The sequence below is a fragment of the Cibotium barometz genome, chromosome 11 (assembly GCF_041138505.1).
Source record: "Cibotium barometz isolate CiBa-2024 chromosome 11, ASM4113850v1, whole genome shotgun sequence".
Classification (NCBI taxonomy): Eukaryota; Viridiplantae; Streptophyta; class Polypodiopsida; order Cyatheales; family Cibotiaceae; genus Cibotium; species Cibotium barometz.
The window spans coordinates 18,925,101-18,947,271 of record NC_141056.1 but is presented as its reverse complement, the minus strand read 5'-3'; the positions used below and the strand labels follow the sequence as shown (position 1 = coordinate 18,947,271).

Here is a 22,171-nt window from a genome sequence, read left to right as displayed (position 1 = left end):
AAGATTGATACTTTCATTGATGTGACACCTACAATTCATAGGTGAGAAGTACAAGATTGAGTAGACTCACTTATGGGATAAATGTAGAGGTGCCACATGGCACTAGACTCAAGACACAAAGACTGAACTGAAACTAGACTAGAGAAATAGTACACCTAATGTGCACTTATTTCCAACAGTCTCAAGCTCTCATTTTGAAGCTTTGGTCCTTTTCCAATCATCCAAAAGATTGGTAAAGTCTCCATGAAGCTAAAGCTACCAGACAGTTGGACTATGCATAATGTCTTCCATGTTTCTTGGTTGAAGCCCTAGACCAGCATTGCAGGTGGTCTCAAATGAGCCATAGCCTAAGATGGTTGACGAAGCCGAAGTCATCAAGTCCAAGCAAATTCTCCTCCACGGATGGAAGCGTGGTTCCGGTCGCAGACAAAGACAGTTCTACACAAAGTTCAAGGACTGAGGCACTCATGAAGCCGTATGGCTAGATGAAGAGTTCTTCCAGAGTACCCACATCTATTGTTAGACTACTTGGAAGCCACGAACCTGCCGCCAAGCTAAGCACAAGGGAATGTCACATGCACCCTGCACTATGGTGCTAAGTGACACACTGGCTTAGCATTTTATGTAAGCATCATACAACATTAATACCCCTCACCAAACGCAAGAAACGAGAGTTTTACGCTCGAAAAGGGGATGAATTATATCAATACTTCTCTTGATTGTTTGAGAAGACTATCCCACAGTTTATATGTACTCTTTTCTTATAAAAAATACATCTTCACTATTTTAAAAAAAAAGACTTTGGAGGAAATTCCAAGAACATCGCCCTCTCGCCCTCCCACACCTGCCACCCGGCGCCCAGACACATGGCGCTCCTATGCATGCTCCCTCTTATCATATCCCCCATCAGCCACACGTATGCCCCCACCACCTCCACCTTCACAAAGGGCATTGTCCTCAAGGCCATCCGTAGACCACGTAGTAATGGGTGAGCCCAGGATCACGAGGGACTCACTACCGAGTACATCTCACATCCCGATGATACCTTGGCGCCCCTACTAGCCTACATGTTCAATAGAGCCCTTTGTGAAGGATTTCCACCCTCTTGGTCCACTAACACCATCACCTCCATCCTCAAAGCCGGAGATCCATGCTTGATCTGAAATCCCTCTTTTTGAGAAAATTTTTCATATTAGAAGTTTCTTTTTCGAAAAAAAGAATCCACTCGATCCTAATTATTACAGGACAATCTAATTTTCCACTCATGTATCCACCTAATCATATAGGGAAGAGGATTTCCTTTTGGAAGATTTGCTTCCTCATGCTGATCATTGGATCATTGGGAGTAACTTTAGTATGATAAAAGAAGAGGACAAGTGGGTATGGTGCACCCACTTGAGAGGGCTTGCTGGGAGAGGTTTATTCTCTCTATACATGGCAGAGATTGTTGCTTGAGGATGATAATCACAGGAGGCCATCCTCTTTCCACTTCTCTTGGTCTAATGGGAGGAGGGATGCAAGTTACATCCATGCACGCTTAGACCACTTGTATGTTCATGATTGGGTTCTTGACAAGGGAGGACATACCCTCATAACATCTGGCACTTCCAAATCTGATCATTGTCTAGTGATTTTATGTATTCGAGATCTAGGATACCATGGCTCTACCCCTCGCATGCGTATTCCTCAGCATTTCTACTCACATGTAGAGCTTTCGCGGTAGGTGATAAATGTATGGAGGTCTCGTGACTTTTCTATGGCCCTGAGAGCGTGGCATCCGCATTGCAATGTGAATGATTTTTACCACAAGATGGCCTTACTTAGGAGACATATGACCCTGTGAGGGCTATCAAACGTAGGTTGTTCGCATTACAAAGGGAACATGAAAAGCACCCCGATGCCCAATGGACTACAAATACTTTATGTACTGTTAGTGCTGAGCTTCAGTACTCCCTGAAGGAGAGAGCAAAGTACCGCTACCATGCCCACAAGTCATTTTGGACCCAGATGGGAGGCAGATCCAATAAGCACTTCTTTGCTACGCATGGCCCGTCTCATAGCAGAGAAAGTGTTACACAGTTGCAGAATACTCACGACACATTCGGATTCTTCTTCTATGGTGAGGCAGATTGCCTCTAACCTTTATTGTCGGATTCTTAGGGATAGAGCACAACGGAAGGCTTGGACTACTTTGCATGAGATGATCACGGAGGACATGCGTACTTCACTGGATGCCCCCTTCTCCACTTAGGAGTTCAAGTAGGCACTCCATGCATTACCTCACGGTACGTGTCCCATGAGATGACGGCCTTTCACCCACATTTTTCGTGACACTTTGGGATGACTTTGGGGATCGTATTAGTATGGCCCTTCAGGAGATGTGGAACAGAAGGAGTATGCCTTCTTCTCTTCCAGCGGGTCTTATTCACTTTATCCCAAAAGGTGGTGATAAGACGAATACTCGTCAATGGAGGCCTATCACATTGCTTGGGATTGCCTAGCCAAGGTTGTAAACATGAGGTTGCAGCCAATACTGCAAGATGTGATTCATGATAGGAAGAATGTGTTCCTCCAGGAAGAAGCATCTTTGATAATATCTTCTCTTTTTGGGAGGCGATTGAATGGGCTAAGGAAAGCAACCAACTCCTAGCCATCTTATTGCTAGACTTTAAGCCACTTTGGTGGCAATTAGAGAAAACCTTATTTTCAAAAGTGGTGGGCTTCATGTAAGATTAGTATTCTTTGGTAGGATTAAGAGGGATGCTATCATTTCTTTTGGTTCTATCATTTGGTTGACACAATCTGGGTTTCAGCTGAGACTCGAGGGGACTGACAGGAGCTTGGTCATTATGGTTAGGCAAGGAGTTGCTCGACAATGTTGTCTTCAAGATTTGCCACTTTCACACTTTGTCCCTCCGGCACAGAGGTTAGACAGTTCTTGGGAGATTATTGCTAGCATCTCAGCCTGGAATATCTGGAAGGCTAGATGCACTAAGGCCATTGAGGGTACTCCCGTTCTTGTTTCTCAGTGTCTTTGCATGATTTGGAGTGATATTATTCACACCATTATGGCTACCTGGGCCAGAATCCAGGGGTCTTCGAGGGCTGCGGAGAGGAAGCGCGGCCAGTTTATGAGAGAGTGGGACATTGGTATCTTTTTCACATCCTCTCATTCAGGACCCTATTGGCAGCACAGGTTCCTGATTGGTTGAGATCTCCACCTTGCTTGGTGTGAAATCTCCATTTTGTAAAAAAAATTCATACTTAATAGAAGTCTCCTTTAAGGAAAAAAAAAAGTTGCTTGGGAGACTATTATACACCCCAAATAGGAAGGGAAGCTGAATATCGTAGATCCAGATATACAAGGCAGAGCATTGCTTTGCAAGTTTAGCAGTGAGAGATTTCCTTCCACGCACTCAGCCTTGCAAGAATTTCTTTATGGAGAAAGAAAGAAAGAAAGTTATATTAACGTCTTCAAAAGACCCAAAGGGTCTATGAGACCAAAATGATGTGTACATAGTGTCCATGAAATCTCGTCATGGATGAAATAAGAGAAAACAACAGTAAACTAAAACTGAAAACTGAAAGCTAACATCTCATACTCTGAGCTTATACAAGATAAAAAATCTAGATCCTATTATGCCAAGTAGAGGGTACAATAAGTGATAGGATATGGAAGAGCTGAATAAAAACAGTCAATCAACCGTGTATGTTAGGCAAGGACCCATTCACGATGTCCATCATGGGTGATACAAGAAGGCTGGAGAGAGAGAGAGAGAGAGAGAGAGAGAGTTGTATTAACGTCTACAAAAGGCCAAAATGACCTATAAGACCAAAAGGTTACATCATGTCCATGAAATACATCATCATGGGTACTAAAAATAAAAATCAAAGAAAGTAACACGAGCTGAAATGTCAGATCTGATCCCAAAACAAAAAGTGTCCAGCGCTCATATCACCTTACAAAATATCCCGCATAGGACGCTGCAACATGGCACCCAATGAGGTAAAGCTGTGGGCCGGCGGGAGAAAGTCCTGTGGTGGGAGATGATGGCTATGATCCTCTTGTAGTGACGCGGGCATGGGCGGGAACCATGGGGTTGGGGGCACCGAGCTCTGCATGGCTCAATGGCTTTGTCTAGTGTCACTCACCTCAGCCGAGCTCCTACATCAACCTGAAGGTCGGGTGTAGTGGGTGAATCTGCCCTCGTCGCTCTGGTCTGGAAGAAGTCAATGAGAGCTCTCTATACTAGTCCTCTGACGGGTACCGCTGGTCTCGGCCACAAAAAGGACTCTCTATGTCTGCAAAGCTCCAAGAGGAAAAGCCCCAAGCATCTCTGGTCTGCGAAATCCATGATCCTAGAAAGTGGTCCAAATCCATCTCGGAAGAGGCAGTGGAACCTCCCCCTAATCTCATAGTACGGGCATCTGCATACATAGTCTGCCTCTGTCTCAGCCTCTGTGTGACAAAGCTGACATATCCTGTCCTCTGGTGCAGCTGCCCCGGCCCATATATGGCTGTCTCCACTCTCAACTGACGGGATGAGGTGCGGATCTGTCCAATCGCACATCGCACCCCAAATGACAGATGTGTCCATGTAGCACGGGCGTGTGATGAAGCCGTCCTCTGTCAAGTGGTCCCTATAAAAGGCCATCTTCGTCCCAAGGGGCTGGACAGGTGGGCGCCATGTCCTGTGAGTATCCAGTCTCATGATATCCTTCCTGATGACCCTGTTCAGCTCTGTGCGGCTAAGAGCAAAGGAGGGGCCTCTATGTTGTATTGGAACGGAGGGAGTGCCTCCATTTGTCTCAAGGAAAAGTAATCCATGAGCTCCTCCAAGGGCTAGGAGGTACTCCCCTTAGTCTATACGGGCTGTCATGTTCTGTGATGTCCGCTCGAGATCTAAGCCCATAGTGTCGATCTCCTGGTACATGGGATCCTCTGTCTCAAAGAAAGGTACTTAAAGGGTGGGCAGGTACAGGGGAGCCGTAATCCAGAGAATAGCGGCCTGAGCGAAGAGTGGGGGGGTACAGGCGAGCCAGAATCCAGAGAATAGTGGGCTGAGGTGCTGGGCGCAGGCGGGCAGAGAGACGAGATGATGGAGAGAGATGGTGGGGCGGGCTGAGCAAAGGGTGGGCAGGTACAGGTGAGCCAGAATGCAGAGAAGCGAAGGGTGGGCGGGTACAGGGGAGCCAGAATCCAGAGAATAGCAGGCTGAGGTGCTGGGCACAGGCGGGCAGAGAGAGTAGATGGCGGGGCGGGCTGGGCACAGTATATTAGGTGTCCAGCCCCTAGCTAGAGGGCCTGGTGCAATAGTTACTTAGGCAAGATGAAACATTGATTTATTTCGATGTTTAGTTGTAATTCAGTGAGCCAAGACATTTTTCTTGAGCTTTGTTTGACACGTTCAAAAATCATATTGGGATTCAATCACCAATTCCTCCTAAGAAGTTTAAATTGCGGAGATGGGTGGATAGAGAAGCCTACTTCTTGATCAGCAAAGATTAAAGATTACCTTTGTTGCTGGCCCTGAATCAGGAAGCCTTATGCACCGACACTGCTGTGGCTCCATGATTTCCGTCAACTTCCAGGGCTTGTTTTTGTCAGCTGTCTCATCTGCAATCCTTGGTTTGACATCTGCATTACGAGCAGTATCTATTCCATTCTGCAACACATCAGCAGTGTCACGTGTGAAATGGATCATAAGCCTCAAACATGTACATCTGCACACTTGACCCCTCCAAAGAGGGGTTCGCCGTCTAAGCAAAAAAGAAAAATCAGAAACTAAGGGGAAATCATAACCAAACAAGGCACCTTGCAGATCTCAAAGATTTCATACCATGCCAGCAACTATAACTGCGGGAGGTGGCACCCTGTCGGCTGCACTGACCAATGCAGGGGCTGTTGCACTTCCTACTGGTATCGTGCTTACAATGGGTGGCTGCAACAATTTCGACAACCATGGCAATCCAGTCTTTCTTTTATAACCAACAAACTTGTGCCTGCTGCCACACAAGAAAAAAAACCAACCTTCACATTAACTGCATCCGACTGCCCTCTTACGGCATCATAGTTACGGCCCTCTGATGTCCTCAAAAGGCGCATCCCTTCTGCATTAGCTAAGATCTTGATCCCGTTTTCACTCATGGTAGCAGCTAGCAATGACCCATCTTTATTGAAACGTACACGCGGACTTCCCTGCATAATAAACAAGAAAAGAATTTATCTACAGGGGCCCTGCCTTTGTTGGCTAAAAGGGGAAAAGAAGAAGAAGAAGAAGAAGAAGAAGAGAAAGAGAGAAAGAAAGAAAGATATACTAACGTCTGCAAAAGACTGCAGTCTATGAGACCAAAAGTTACAATGAATCCATGAGTAACTGAATCATGGAATAAAAAACTGAAAATGAAACAAGAACTAAAGTAAAACTGAGCTACCACTGTCAAATCTGTCATTGAAGAGAGAGAGAGAGAGAGAGAGAGAGAGAGAGAGAGAGAGATCGAAGCAGTCCCTTAGCCAGAAAAGAACTGAAGGCGGGCCCAAAAGTGTATTTCGCTGTCCCCACTAATCTTTGGGGTGGATTGGTTTGGGCAAGAACACCATTTTAAAACTTTTTAGCATTTCAAAAATTGGATCACAACTTACTAGCAATCCACCATCGGCATCAGTAGTCGTGAGGATGCTGGTGCTGTCCATATCCCAAAATTTGATCTGAAAATCATCTCCGGCTGCTAGAAAACGGCTTCTTGTGGTGTCAAACTGCACAACTCCCAGGGAGCGCTTGCGGAACCCCGAATAGGTCCTCTTGATTGCTCCTTCACTCTCATTCCATTCAACCAAATGTGACTCCCCCTCTTTGCTTGTCCCACATGAAAAAAGCCTTTTTGCAAAGATAAGATAATACAATGCATTAGAAAAGATGCTTTGTAGACTGAAGACAAAACACACTAGCACAGGCCCTCAAAATAACCAATGGTTTAGAAAGTTTGTTATCTTTGAATGATAAAGGGGTTTCCAGCTGCAGAATAACCAAAAAATCACCTTGATCCATCTGCACTATAAGCCATGGTGGTATACCAATGTCCGGGTGCATCATAGTCCACACGAGATCCCATGTTATCATATAACCAAGCTTTGATTTTTCCATCGATTGCTGTGGAGAAGATAAACTGCAAACAGAAAAACATTTGGGAATATTTCTGGCATGAGTTGAATATCAAGAACCTAAAATTTTGATTGCAATTTACACACTCACCCACACGTGACACGGCATGCCATAAGAAGTTTGGGAAATTGAGAGCCATTAGCATCTCACAAAACGGTAAACGTCTGTTTTTGACACCTGAACTATGGATTTTCTTCTGAACAAGTCCTAATGATTGCATAACGATTGCTAATTCTTTTGATTTGGCTGTAATTTTTGTTTTTGACACCCCGTTGCCATCTTCTTGCGCACCCTCTGCCCGTTTCACACCTGTACCCGCGGCACTACACGCACCCAGCTTCACTGCCTGCACCTGCGCAACCTGCATCGGTTGCACTGCTCTCTCCGCCTCCTTGTGCCCAGCGCTACAGACTGAAAACATGTCTCAATCCTGGGAGGGAGAACAGGATGGTGAAACCATCTTTCACACCCCCACGAAGGCACCAAATGCCACCATAGAAGAATGAGGGAAGGGATCATGTCCCCTGGCTCACGAAGGCTTGCGAAGATGGCCCGACAAGATGAGGCCCTTTATGAGGAGATATACCTGCACATAAGGACAAAGATGAGCACCATGCGACAGGAGCTTGAAAAGGAATGGACTGAGAAGATGCATGCCCAAAAGAAAGTGATACGAAACGCTTAAGGAAGAGATGTATGCCCAGTTGAAGGGAGAAATGCAAGCCCAAGTACGGGTTGAGATGGAATTAGCCCAAGCTTTGATGTACACGGAAATGAAAAAAGAGATGCAAAAATGGAAAGATGACATGCTCCGGGAGATCGGCACAACGGTTGCATCGTACGAAGGCACCTTGAAGACATGTATGGCTGACCACGAAAAAGACATCATAGATACTACCTTGGATCACATACTGACACTTTTAGCACTTATTGAAGAGGGCAGGGCACAGAAGAGAAGGGTATTCTGCTCCTTTGTGGACTTACGCAAAGCCTTCGATACCATACCATGTGCTAGGCTTATGCACAGATTGCATGACATTGAGGTACATGAGGATATCCAGTGGGGGATATATGCTTTGTATGAGTCTGTGATGGGCAGAGTCCAAGCTCCAGGCCGACTATTCGATATGGTGACCAGCACGATAGGGGTGAAGCAGGGATGCCCGCTATCACCCACCCTCTTTGGACTGTACATGGATGTGGTCTCCGATTATGTAGACAAATTGGGAGGCCCAGGGGCATGCCTGGCAGGGGTGTTGATACCCATCTTGTTATATGCAGATGATATTGTTCTAATCTCAAACTCTCCGGAGGGATTACAGAGACATTTGGATGCATTACAGGCATTCTATACGGATAGAGATCTGACAGTGAACCTTGGGAAAACCAAGGTTATGGTGTTAACACCACACAGGCATGGGTGACGAGATCAGAGCATCAGTTCACTTTCCGAGGGGAGCGAGTTGAGTACGTCAAGTCATGTCTTTTTGGGAGTTACTTTCACAGGACCGCGTTTCTCCCTGAAGGAGGCAGCAGTAGCTAGATTAGCTCGAGGGCATGCAGCCTTGGGGGCACTTGAGAGGCAGTGTGCACACGTATAGTTTCAGGAGCTGCGCACCAAATTGTGACTATTTGATACACTTGTCACACCGACCCTCCTGTACGGAGCTCCAATTTGGGGGCCTAGCATACATCACAGATCTCAGAGAGGGACGGATGAGGGATGGAGTCATATGGAGAGACCACTGATTACGATGATTGCCCGCATGCAGTTACCTTTTTACAGTGGCTATGGGAGCTCCCTCAACAGAGGTACTCCTCCCGATTAGCATTGACCTCATCCATACAATTGGCAAAGGAAGGAGATACTCATTGCTGGTATGCTCACATGAGATCATGGTTTGACCTACATGGTTTGCGGATAGAGGCACTCCCACCCTTTCAATATAGCTTAGATTGTCCAATGGTATGATGACGAGTGCAGAGCCCTATACTCACGGCTCCGCATACAGAGAGCCTTGGGAGCCATCACAAAGCAGGAGTCGAGGAGAGAGATGAGGAGACTTACTCGCCGCAAAAGGCGGGCCTTCGCAGAGATACAGGAGCTAGCGATCTTTCATTTCTTCATGAGTAGAGATAGCCCTATCTCATGGCGGCACTTCAGAGAGCCCCGAACACCGACACCTATTGCAGACCCACAGACATGGCACACATATGCAGAGGCCCTATACTACGCCCCACAGCAGCCACCTATACCTCAGCCCCACAGGAGCCTCGACCTACCACAGCTAGCTTCTTTACCCACTCGATGATGGTAAAGGAAGCTATCCGCCGCCTACAGCATGGACGGGCCGCCAACCATATGGGCCTGCAGGGTGAGCATCTCATATATGTAGTAGATTCTTTGGCCCCTTTTCTTGCACGCCTGTTTAACAGGGCACTAGCAGAGGGTTTGCCTGCGGAGTGGACAATGCACACCATTGTGCCGATTCACAAAACAGGGGATATGCTCGATCCGAGCAACTACAGGACGGTTATGGTTGGCCACGTGTTGGCCAAACTCTATGGTGCAATGTTGGAGCAAGAGTTTAGCTTATATGCTGAGCGAGCAGGTTTACGCTCATCAGGGCAGGCAGGCTTCAAGAGAGCTTTCTCTAGCAGTGACCATGTATTCACTTTGAGATGTATGATTGATCAGGCCAGAGTGAGGAAGAGAAAGCTCTATTGCTGCTTTATGGATTTCCGCAAGGCATTTGACACAGTACCGAGGCTCTTTCAGTGCCTACAATCTCTTGGCATACCAGCAGATATGACATGGGGCATCTATGCATTGTATGAGCAGGTTTTTGGGCGAGTCAGATGTCCAGGAGATATGTCCGAGACTATTGCTAGCACCATTGGTGTGAAGCAAGGATGCCCACTTTCCCCCACGCTATTTGGGTTATACATTGATGAGGTGGCTGACTTCATTACACAGGGAGGCGGAGATGGAGTTGATTTAGCAGGTACCTCAGTACATATTATGCTTTATGCTGATGATATTGTATTGGTGTCTGAGTCTCCAGGAGGTCTACAGCAGCATCTACATGCACTCGATGATTTCTGCACACAGAGGGGTCTTACAGTGAACCTTGGGAAAACCAAGGTTATGGTCTTTCATACATCGAGACAGGGCAAGAGTCAGCTGACATTCACTCTCACAGGACGCCAAGTGGAGGTGGTGACATCATACGTGTACCTAGGGGTTACCTTCTCTGCAGCAGCCACACGCTTCGCCATGGGTTCAGCAGCCAGAGCTAGATTGACACCGGGATATGCAGCATTGGCTATGCTAGAGAGACAGTGCCACCACGCGCATTTTCAGGAGCCCCGGACGAAGGGGTGGCTATTTGACACATTAGTCACACCGGCACTGATGTATGGAGCAACGGTATGGGCGCCATGCCTTGCTACCCATTGGTGGACACAGATAGAGAGACCACAGGCCCTCATGATGGCACGCATGATCCGTCAGTACCTCATGACATTATCCGAGCAGAGTTTGTTGCGCCTCCTATGATGGTAGAGGCCATATTCCAGACTATATGCCTGCTAGACAGATTCAGAGAGATGCCACACGACAGATTGTCATACAAAGCTTTTGAGGCATCTAGACAGCTGGCTGAGGCAGGAGACAGAGGATCATGGTATGCATAGGTCACACATTGGTTCTCACAGCATGGCCTAGACATGGATCATCTACCACCATTCCAGTATGACAGGGATGCACCACATATCCATCTCGAGAGGAACAGAGTATTGAGACAAGACCTATGGCAGCTCTATACACGAGAGACATGGATATCGCCTACACAGCCTCTTCCACCGAAGATGCTATACTACAGAGATCACTTCATGAGTATCACTAATGATGGATTTATAGAGAGGCCTAGATACATGGAGGGCTTTTTACCACACGGCTCCCGAGTGGCTATTGGTCAGCTTAGAGTTTCGTCACATCGATTGGAGATCGAGACTGGCAGAGCAGCACGGATCCCCCGAGAGGAGAGGGTATGCAGATTGTGCAGACAGGAGGTGGAGAGTGAGGAGCATTATGTATGCAGATGCAGAGCATATACAGCCATCAGAGAGAGATATCCCATTTTATTCAGAGAGCCACATTCCCTACGCCAAATCTTTGAGGCAGCAGACCAGCGCATACTGGGGAGATTCATTCTAGACATACGGCGTCACAGAGAGACATCATTTCAGGCTCAGACAGCTCCAGAGGGGGGACGACAGACACAGATTACTACAATTTTTCAGAGATCCATCCCACTCCCAGCCCCTACACGGCCGGGAATTACTCTCCAGAGAACAGAGACACTCAGAGCCTGCAGGAGACAGAGGACACCTGGCTTTCGGACACCACGCCTACACCAGAGAGAGATGACAGAGATCAGGGCTCAGTTTCACAGAGAGGGTGCGGAGCGACTGGCTCGCTTCAGAGCAAACCCAGGCATGTTCTTCAGGGAGCTGTGGACACCCCCTTCATTGATGTATACCATTTTATACCCCCAGTATGGTACAGGATGGAGCTAGCTAGGTTGCATATCATGATTGTATACTCCATGCATATAGCTTTGCATTCTCCTAGTAGTAGAGCTCCATCCCCTCCCCCACTCATTGTACTTATTGCAACCCCCCAGATTCAGCTTTTTAGTTCAATACTTTTTCATTTTGTTGGGATGACAGAGGATACTCCATACAGGTACACCGATTTGTCTCATAGGCCGAGTACGGTCTTTTGGAAGACGTTAATAAAATCTCTCTCTCTCTCTCTCTCTCTCTCTCTCTCTCTCCCGCTTCGCTGCCTGCTCTGCGCCCACCCATCCCGCTGCCTGCCTCTCCTTCGCTTTTTCTCTCTCTCTTCGCTGGTCCGCTTCCCGCTTCTCTCTCTCTCTCCCGCTTCGCTGCCTGCTCTGCGCCCACCCATCCCGCTGCCTGCCTCTCCTTCGCTTTTTCTCTCTCTCTTCGCTGGTCCGCCTCCCGCTTCTCTCTCTCTCTCCCGCTTCGCTGCCTGCTCTGCGCCCACCCATCCCGCTGCCTGCCTCTCCTTCGCTTTTTCTCTCTCTCTTCGCTGGTCCGACTCATAGGCCGAGTACGGTCTTTTGGAAGACGTTAATAAAATCTCTCTCTCTCTCTCTCTCCCCCGCTTCGCTGCCTGCTCTGCGCCCACCCATCCCGCTGCCTGCCTCTCCTTCGCTTTTTCTCTCTCTCTTCGCTGGTCCGCTTCCCGCTTCTCTCTCTCTCTCCCGCTTCGCTGCCTGCTCTGCGCCCACCCATCCCGCTGCCTGCCTCTCCTTCGCTTTTTCTCTCTCTCTTCGCTGGTCCACCTCCCGCTTCTCTCTCTCTCTCTCCCGCTTCGCTGCCTGCTCTGCGCCCACCCATCCCGCTGCCTGCCTCTGCTTCGCTGCCTGCTCTGCGCCCACCCATCCCGCTGCCTGCTCTGCTCCCACCCACCCTTCCTCAGGCCCCCAAGGCAGCAACATAACTCTCTCTCTCTGCTGAATCTCCTCTCTTTCCCTTTCCCCTGCATGACTTGACCCCCCCCCTCCTTGTTGCTGCAGTTTCGTGCTGCTGTCATGGATTAATTTTCAGTCCATTGGCTGCGGGAAGTTCTACAAAAAGTCATGGCCAAGACCGGGTTTAAAGAGGAGCTCGTGAAGGTGGAGGACAAGCTCGGCACAATTATCAAAGAAAACAAGAAGATGGTCGACTCTTCCGTTACCGCAATCATAAACCGCCTCTCCAAACTCGAGAAGGGATTTGACAAAATCCAAGAGCTCGAAGAGAGATCTTCCAAGCAAGAGGCTGAGATTTCAGCCTTAAAGGAGGAACTAGTGGAGGCCAAACTGCATGCTAAAAGTCAAGCGGCTGAAATCTCAGCCCTCAAAAAGGAGTTGGAAGCCACTTCAAAAAGCAAGCTTGAGGATGGAGAATTTCAGCCCTCCTTGATTGAAGAGCTGAATACCATCAAGGAACAAATGAGGATCATTCGAGAGGAGGAGGAGCAACATAAAGAGAAGACATCTTCATGGGTGGAGGTTATCACAAAGACACAAAAGAAGATGGACGAGGCCGAGAAATGGATCGAGGTCGCCAAGAAAGGGAAAGGTAAAGAATCGCCACCCATCCCCACTCCCACCATCATCAACATGACCCTTGAAGAGGAGCAAAGGAGGAAGACCCAGGCCTTACATGTACGAGTGTCCGGTCTAAAAGACCGTGATGATGCGGAAGGGGAAACCAAGGAGCTCTTCTCTATGATGGGCATTGAAGCCACGCACACAAAGGCATGGAGAGTGGGAAAGAAGAGGGAAGGTAGTGGCGAATCTTCTTCTAAGGAGAGAGCACTTATCATTCGTTTCCCCTCCATGGAAGCGAAGAAGGACTTCTTGAAGAGACGTCCTACACTCAAGCAAACGGGAATATTTCTTGGAGATGACCTCACACTCTCGCAACTTGCCCACATGAAAGAAGTTATGCCCGAGATAAGGGCAGCCCGAGAGAAAGGGAAAGTGGCCTTCTATAGAGATGGTAGAGTGGTGATTATGGAGAGGCGCTCTTCATGATGGCGCGAGACCTATGGGACTACACTCAAAGTTGCTACTTGGAATTGTAATGGATCTCTACGCCTTGATGTAGGGGCTTTTGAGGATAGTTTCACTGGGAGGGACATCATCTTCTACTGTGAGACGCATCAGGCTCCTGGACAGTCCATGCCACATGTTAGCGGATACCGATGGGAGACAGCTTGTAGACACGAGACTCGTTCAGAGCATAGAGGACGGGGCTCAGGAGGAGTGGCAGTATTGTTTAGAGAGGAGCTACAGCCCCTGATACATATAGTCCGCAGAGATGAGCAGGCTAGGTACATGTGGGTTAGACTGAGGGCAGAGACCGGCAGATATCTCTACATTGCTATATGCTATTTTGCTCCTAGTACATCAGTGTATGCATCACCTAGCGGGCAGTCTCCCTTTTCTATTTTAGATGATGACATTTGGGAGTTCTCCAGGGATGGTGACATCATTCTCTTGGGGGACTTCAATGCCAGGACCGCCCATAACCAGACAGTATTTTATGATACCTCAGAGGAGATGTTGAGGGAGCTTGATGTTAGGGATATGGGCCTATCTAGACTCTCACAGGATGAGGAACATACAGTGTATGGGCGGTATTTGATAGACATGGGGACTGCACATGGATTGGCCATCCTGAATGGCCTACAGAGATTCCCGACATCGGGCGGTTTCACTAGCTTTCCACATCGGCATGGTGCTAGTACAGTGGACTATGTTATGGCTCAGCCCAGTCTCATTCCCTCTTTTCAGGATTTTATGGTAGGCACTAGGCCGGTTGGAATAGCAGTGGATCATGCTATCTTGTCCTTCACTCTCACATTTCAGTTCAGCACCGCTCCATTGGGACAGGTCTCCACACATATCCCCATAGTCAGCCTACACAGAGACGATCTGGGAACATGCCCCAGAACAGTTGGTATGATGAGGAGTGCAGAGAGATGAGGATCAGATTACAGAGAGAGGTGCTCATGGGTGTTACCACTCACAGACAGTCACGGATTACCTTCCGGCACCTAGTGCGACGGAAGAAGAGGGCTTATCTTGCTCAGTTAGAGAGGGATTTGTACCAGTTGTTTATGAGTCAGGACTCAGGCGAGGCATGGAGACTATTCCATGAGCATTCACCATCACCAGCCATTACCTCCACAGAGATTTGGGGTGAGTATGCAGCATCCCTGTACACAGCACCAGGACAGCCGCCCCTACCAGACCCATCGGAGCCATGCCCAGAGACGTGTGCTTTCTTTACTGCTGAGATGGTAAGGAAAGCTATTGACAGGATGAGGACTGGGAGAGCATATGATCATGATGGTTTGGTAGCAGAGCACTTTATTCATGCCAGAGATATGCTTGCAGAGCTTATTGCTATGATGTTTAACCGAGCCATGTGTGAGGGTTTTCCTGAGACTTGGAATATGTCCACGATTGTGCCTATCTTCAAGTCAGGGGATCCTATGCTTCCTGGGAATTATCGTACCATCATGATTGGTCACACATTGGCTAGACTATATGCATCTATTCTTGAGCAGGAGTTGAGTAGATGGGCAGAGAGAGAGGGCATACGTGCATCAGGGCAGGCAGGGTTCAGGAGAGGTTTCTCCACTCTTGACCATATCTTGACACTCAGAGCTATTATTGAGGAGGGCAGATTATATGGCAGGAGGATTTATTATTGCTTTGTGGATTTCCGCAAAGCTTTTGACACAGTACCGAGAGCCAGACTGATGCGCAGACTACAGGAGATGGGAGTGCCCACAGAGCTGATTTGGGGAATCATGGCTTTATATAGGACAGTTGTGGGGCAGGTACGTACTACCCAGGGTGTATCTGAGATGGTTCACTCCACTATTGGGGTGAAACAGGGCTGCCCCCTTTCCCCCACCTTATTTGGGATGTATGTGGATGAGGTTTCGGACTATGTAGAGCGGGAGGGTGACAGAGGAGCACAGCTAGCAGGGACATGGATTCCGCTGTTATTGTATGCTGATGATATTGTGCTGATCTCAGATTCTCCAGAGGGGATGCAACGTCATTTGGATGCATTGCACATGTTTGCAGAGGACAGTGGATTGTCTGTTAACCTTGGTAAAACCAAGGTGATGGTGTTTAACACCACAGCACAGTGGGTTAGGAGGTCAATGCCCACCTTTACATATGGTCAGGAGACAGTGGAGTATACAGATGCATATACTTACCTTGGTGTGGTTTTTAGTGGCCCACTATTTTCCTTGAGGAGAGCAGCGGAGACCAGATTGACCAGAGCTTATGCAGCATTGGGGAGACTAGAGAGGATGTGTTCGCAGGTTGAGTTTCAGGAACCTCGAACAAAGCTCTGGCTCTTTGACACTTTGGTCACTTCAGCCATGCTGTATGGAGTGGAGATATGGGGACCCTCAGTGGATCACCACAGCCGAGCTGGTAGCACTGATGGACGGAGACGTATGGAGAGGTCCTTGGTTTCTATGATTTCCCGGATGATTAGGGCCAAGGCCTCCGTACCACATGATATTATCCGTGCAGAGATGGCTGCCCCCCCATTGGTAGTAGAGGCACTCACTCGATCAGTCTCCTTTATACATAGCACTTGGGCTCTCCCTAGAGACAGATATGCTCGCTTAGCCCTGGAGTCTTCACGACAGTTGGCATCACAGGGAGACGGATCATGTTGGTATGCACAGATGATAGCTTGGTTCCAACTGCATGGCTTTAGTATGGACAGGCTACCTCCATTTCAGTACTCCCTGGATGCACCCTCCCTCTCTCTCACACGGGCAGAGATTACCAGACTTATCAGGCAAGACTTGACTCAGCTGGACACTAGGAGGACATGGATACAGCCGACACACGAGCTTGGTACGAAGATGGCTTTCTATAGAGATCATCTTCTCCAACTCACGGAGGATGGGTTTGTGATTAGACCCAGCTACATGGATACTCATCTTTCTCATGGGGTACGGTGTGCTATTGGTCAGATGCGCACATCCTCACACCAGCTAGAGATTGAGACTGGCAGATTTAGAGAAGTACCAGCTGAGGCCAGGATTTGTCAGCTGTGCCAGATGGAACCAGAGACAGAGTTACATTACATATGTCACTGTCCAGTATATTATGAGATACGAGGCCGTTTTCACTGCCTGTTCAGAGAGGGTTTTGGACCACTTTCTAGAGTCATGAGATACCAGGATCAGAGATGCCTCGGATTGTACTTGCTGGAGCTGCGTAGACATAGAGAGGGTCTCCTGAGAGGGAGGGGATCAGAGAGGGAGAGACACCTACAGAGGCAGATTACAGACTTCTTTCGACCAGAGATTGAGCAGTCAGGTCAGCAGGCATTGCAGCTAGCCCCAGAGTACAGCCGCACCAGAGGTACACTGATTGATCGGGCTATAGAGCTGGGGCGGTCCAGGCGCCCCAAGATGAGAGGCCCATCTCGACACCGGCGGAGACTACAACAGAGGATCAGGACCATACTAGCACGGCATGGGAAAGGTCCAGTCAGAGTACTCACCATGGAGGACATTGAGGATATCCGCCATCGACCGATGAGAGACATCTTTGGATAGTGATGTGTATGATGCTTACCTTTGTTGCTGGAGTTTTCCTCCCACATGTTATCCATTAGGAGCTCCTGGTACCGTACTTTTCCTCATAGTTGTTTCAGTTTCAGTTAGTTGTTTAGTTGCTTTTAGCTTTCCTTACACAGACATTGTATCAGATCCACCAATTGTTGTAACCTTTTTGGTCTCATAGGTCATTTTGGCCTTTTGAAGACGTTAATATATCATTTCATTTCTCTCTCTCTCTCTCTCTCTTTTTTCGTGAAATGGTGTTTTATATTATATGTAAAATGTACATCAGCCACATGGCTCACACAGAACCTATGGCCCCAAACAAAACCCCCACAAAAGATCCTCTAAAGGATCATAACCATGCAAACCTGTACACTAATAAGAAAGCCTCCTAGCCAAATAAGCATCCCAGATGAAAGCATCAAAGATGAGCCAGCCGAGCCGCCGTATACCATAAGGAAATAACATCTACATCCAGTAGCTGAGCTGAGAGAAGAGAAGAAAACTGCCAAAGCAGCAAACCGCGGATACGTAGAATGTGCCCATGTATTCCAGACAAGGAATCAAAAATGAACCCATTCCGTGTAGTCCAAATATGCCAAAGTCCTGTCCATCTAAGGAAATGGAATATCACAAGGTGGCTGTCTGAAGTAATGACTTGAGGACAAATCCCAAATATCCACTGATAAGCCGAAACAGTAGACCTCTCTACTGCCTCCCAAACGCGAGAGACAAAAGACCAAATCTGACGGGCCACTGGACAACTCATGAACAGATGCATAACTGTTTCAGTGCATGTCGTGCAGAAGAAGCAAGAGGCCAGTGTAATTTTACGACGGCTCAGCTGATCCCGTGTAGGTAACCCTCCCACCAACATCCTCCAAATGAAAACCTTACCTTGGTAAGGGAGTTTAGACTGCCAACCACGCATAAGAGTTTTCTGCCACCATGATTTAGACTTGTGCAATCCCCACACCTTATTGGCCTTGGCTGAAACCCAATCTTTCTCTGATACAAGCTTATGATAGACCTGGTTAGCTGAGAGTGATATCAAGTCACCAGATTTACATAGTGCCCAATCAAGCCAAGGCTGATCTGCAGATGGCCGAGGCAATGGAGTAAAAGGCTCAACTGCATGCATGATGTCAACCCATAGTGGCTGAAATGTCCGAGGAACCCTAAAGTGCTGCCGAATACGACGAAATGAATATGGCCTGTCACGACCAGGTATCACAGCATCTCGGATTCTAACCAAGCCTAGCCTGACCATGCGGTTGAGTCGTATGCGTGAAGCATCTCTGTCTGGCCAAACAATGACACGCGACTCCACAAATGTTTCTAACTGCAAAGAGTTCAAAAGTAGTCTTTCATGACCAGGATCCCACCGAGCCAACAATAGAACTTCATGCCAAGAAAGGAGAATATGCGATAAAATGTGTGATGAGCGAATACGGACAGGATGAGCCGCATTCACAATGTCCCACCATGAAGCCTGCACACGTGTCCGCCCATGTGACAATCCCTCCAACTCAATCAAGTCACGAGCCATGAAAACCCAAGGCTGCTCTTGCAAACACATATCCTGAAAAAGCGCCCACCTACGCACCACCATATGCAAGCGGACATCCAGTAAAGCAGCCCCACCCATTCTTTTGGGCGTCGTAATGTGATTCCAAGCTATCCATGTTTGACCCATAATATTTCCTTGCCTCTTCCACAGCATAAACCGAATGGGAGCAACCAAACGGATGAGAGATTTGTGCGTCCAAGGTAGCAAAGGTAAAAAATAGGAAATCATGCTAAGCATAATAACCTGAGCTACCTTAACCCTCACATGCATAGGCCACCCTTGAGCTTTCCAATACACAAATTTATCTGAGATCCGAGCTGAAATCCAAGCAAGAAGCGCTTGGGGGTCCACATCCACACCCACCGGATATCCAAGATGACGAACAATGTCTCCTGTATGCACCACACGGCCTTGCCACCCTAATGCCTCAAGATCAAATTCCGTGCATACAATGACGGCTGATTTTGATGAATTTATTTTCAGCCCAGAAGCCAATGCAAAATTATTCCAAGCTTCCATTGCTCGATCTATATTGGCTTTTTCGGCCCTGAGAAACATAAAAGTATCATCCGCAAGGGCTTGAGCAACCAATTGCTTGCCATGAGGGAGATGCAAACCAACCACTTCACCATGCGATGCCATAGCATCTAGGCGAGATAACATAGGATGAGTGGCAATGGCAAAGAAAAGAGGGCTAAGAGGACAGCCCTGCCGGAGAGAACGGGTGAGAGAAATATCATCCGAAAGTCCTCCATTGAGCATAATCCGCGTGATAGAGCCAGAGCCAAGTAAATGCACCAAATTAGCCATTTTGGGACCAAAGCCCATGGCTGTCATTAACTGAGAAAGGAAAGACCAGCTGACATGATCAAAAGCTTTTTCAAGATCCAGCTGCACCATCACAATCTCTTGCTTCTTTGCCTTGGCATAATCCACTCCAATTTGAACATTAAGAATATTATGCAAAATATTCCTGCCATGCACAAATCCATATTGATATGGATGAACAAGAGTAGGAAGCACCTTCTGCAAGCGATTGGCAAAAATCTTTGTAAAGATTTTATACATAATACCCATAAGTGAGATCGGGCGCCATTGAGCCAAAGAAGTAGGCGAAGGGACTTTGGGCAACAAACGAAGTATGCCCAACTTCCAATCGGCAGGCATATATCCCTCATCCCAAACCCTTTGACAAATAAGCGTCAAAGGCTCTGCAAGCTGATCAGCATATTTTCGGAAAAACTCATTTGTCAAACCATCCCAACCAGGGCTCTTTCCCATGGGAAGTTTGGAGAGAACAGCTTCCACTTCCCCTTGAGTAACAGGAGCATCAAGCTGAACCGCCACATCAGGGTCAACTTGATATCGTACTTCAGCAAACAATGACTCCCTTGCAGCCAGGACAGCCGGTGAGACATCCTCTCGAGGGGCAAGCAAATCTTCATAAAACCTGATGCAATGCTGAATAACCTCAGAAGGTTGAGTAAGAAGGTTGCCTTTGGCATCCATCAGCCTAACAATATTCTCACGCATATGTTTTTGATGCAACTTATCATAGAAGCGATGAGATTGACAGTTAGCATCCCGCAAAGCATCAAGACGTGCAAGTAGTTTAAAGCGAACATATTGTGCTTCCTGCACCCTAGATAGCTCCTTTTTCAGCCATTCTATGGCATCCGCAACTTCAGCATCCATAGAGTCAGTAAACATGAACGCCTGCAAGCCCTTTAAAAGCGACTCAAGGAGGGCCACATGCTGTTTTTGTATAGAGGCATTAGCAAGACCATAATGCTGTGCTAATTTCCGAGTGTTGGTAAGGAACACTGGCCAAGCATGATAATCAGCCATGGACACTCTTGTGGAGAAATGTCGTATCAACTGACGCATATAAACATCAAAAACTTCATGCTCCAAAAAAGTGTGATTTAAGCGCAAAGGCAAGCGTCCCAACAAGCCTTTATATGCATCCACAGGATGATAGACCATTTCAAACACAAGCGGCCAATGATCTGACAAAACCTGATGCTGATCAACCATCATAGTAAGAACCTCTGGCAAAAAGAGATCTTGATTTAAAATATACATCCTATCCAATCTAGCATAAGTGCCCCGAAACTGTTGTGAGGCATAAGTGTAACCCCTTTCATCTGAATGCAACCAAGACCACATGTCTTGTTTTAGCGACCTTGCTGCAAAAGCTTCCCACGCCTTTCTCTCCGGGCCATCCATTACAGAATGAGGCGACGTGGCTTGCTCCCTGGAGACACACATATTAAAGTCCCCCATCACAAAGCCAAGATGAGAGATTGAAAGAGCACACAAGTCATTCCACAGCAAACGGCGAGCACGAGCATTATTTGGAGCATACACCCCTAACAACCATAAAGGCGTATCATCCCAAACAATCTGTATCACTAGAAATCTTCCATGAACATCTTGAATCAGAAGAGAAGGCTGAAACTGCGAACGAACAGCAAACATAACACCTGACTGCGAAGCAGGATGTCCGCTGTAGAAAACATGAAATCCCTTATATACATAGGCTTTGCCAGCCAACTTATGCTGCTTATGTTCAACTGCACACAAAACATCCCAACCATGACAAAAAGTTGTACGCCAAAGCCTGAACTGCTTTTGGCGCGAAGAAATACCCTTTACATTCCATTGTACAATTTTCATAAGCCTTCCCAGAAAAGGAATCAACAAGGCCGTGTACTAGGCCCAGGACAATCTGCCAAATCACGAACCTTTTGAAGCATTGCATTTTTAGACATGGTATTTGTGATCTCAGACTGTCCTTGGAGTTCCCGAGCACGTGTCAAAGGGTAATGACCATCCCATGGCGAGATGACCTCACCCTTCGAACCAAACACAAGAGGCAATTGTTGTTGTGCTTCTTTTGTTAGGCGATTTCTAATAGGATAGCGTTCTACTCTATCCACCCCAAGAGGCCCTGTACCCTGAGAAAGTTGGCCTCCCGGCCTCTCAATCCTGGTCTGTTGCTGGGCACCTGAACCCAAAGGGCGACGAGCATATGTATGTAAGGGCCCCTGATGAGTACGCAAAGGCCCCCGCCAAACAGCATCTGAGAAATCCCCCCGCGGGGCAACAAATCGTGTTTTTTTACCACGTACTTCCACCCATGGCTGCTCAACCTCATTCTGAACATCCACATGTACATCCATGTGTTGGGCATCATGTGAAGGAGCATCATGCTCATCTTCCACGGGCAACTGCCCATCA

The 22,171-nt window shown here is 47.6% G+C and overlaps 1 protein-coding gene across 2 annotated transcripts in view; it reads right to left on the bottom strand.

Moving 5' to 3' along the window:
• LOC147633866 (protein TPR3-like) overlaps positions 1–22,171 on the bottom strand; it is a 79,666-nt gene that overhangs the window by 32,587 nt on the left and 24,908 nt on the right. For both annotated transcript variants that reach the window (XM_086804908.1, XM_086804909.1), the window contains exons 15-19: positions 7,040–7,167; positions 6,644–6,878; positions 6,032–6,199; positions 5,841–5,942; positions 5,517–5,666 (exon numbers count right to left, since the gene is read on the bottom strand). In XM_086804908.1, the coding sequence (XP_086661034.1) occupies positions 5,517–5,666; positions 5,841–5,942; positions 6,032–6,199; positions 6,644–6,878; positions 7,040–7,167 (783 nt within the window). The remainder of the gene's footprint in view (positions 1–5,516; positions 5,667–5,840; positions 5,943–6,031; positions 6,200–6,643; positions 6,879–7,039; positions 7,168–22,171) is intronic.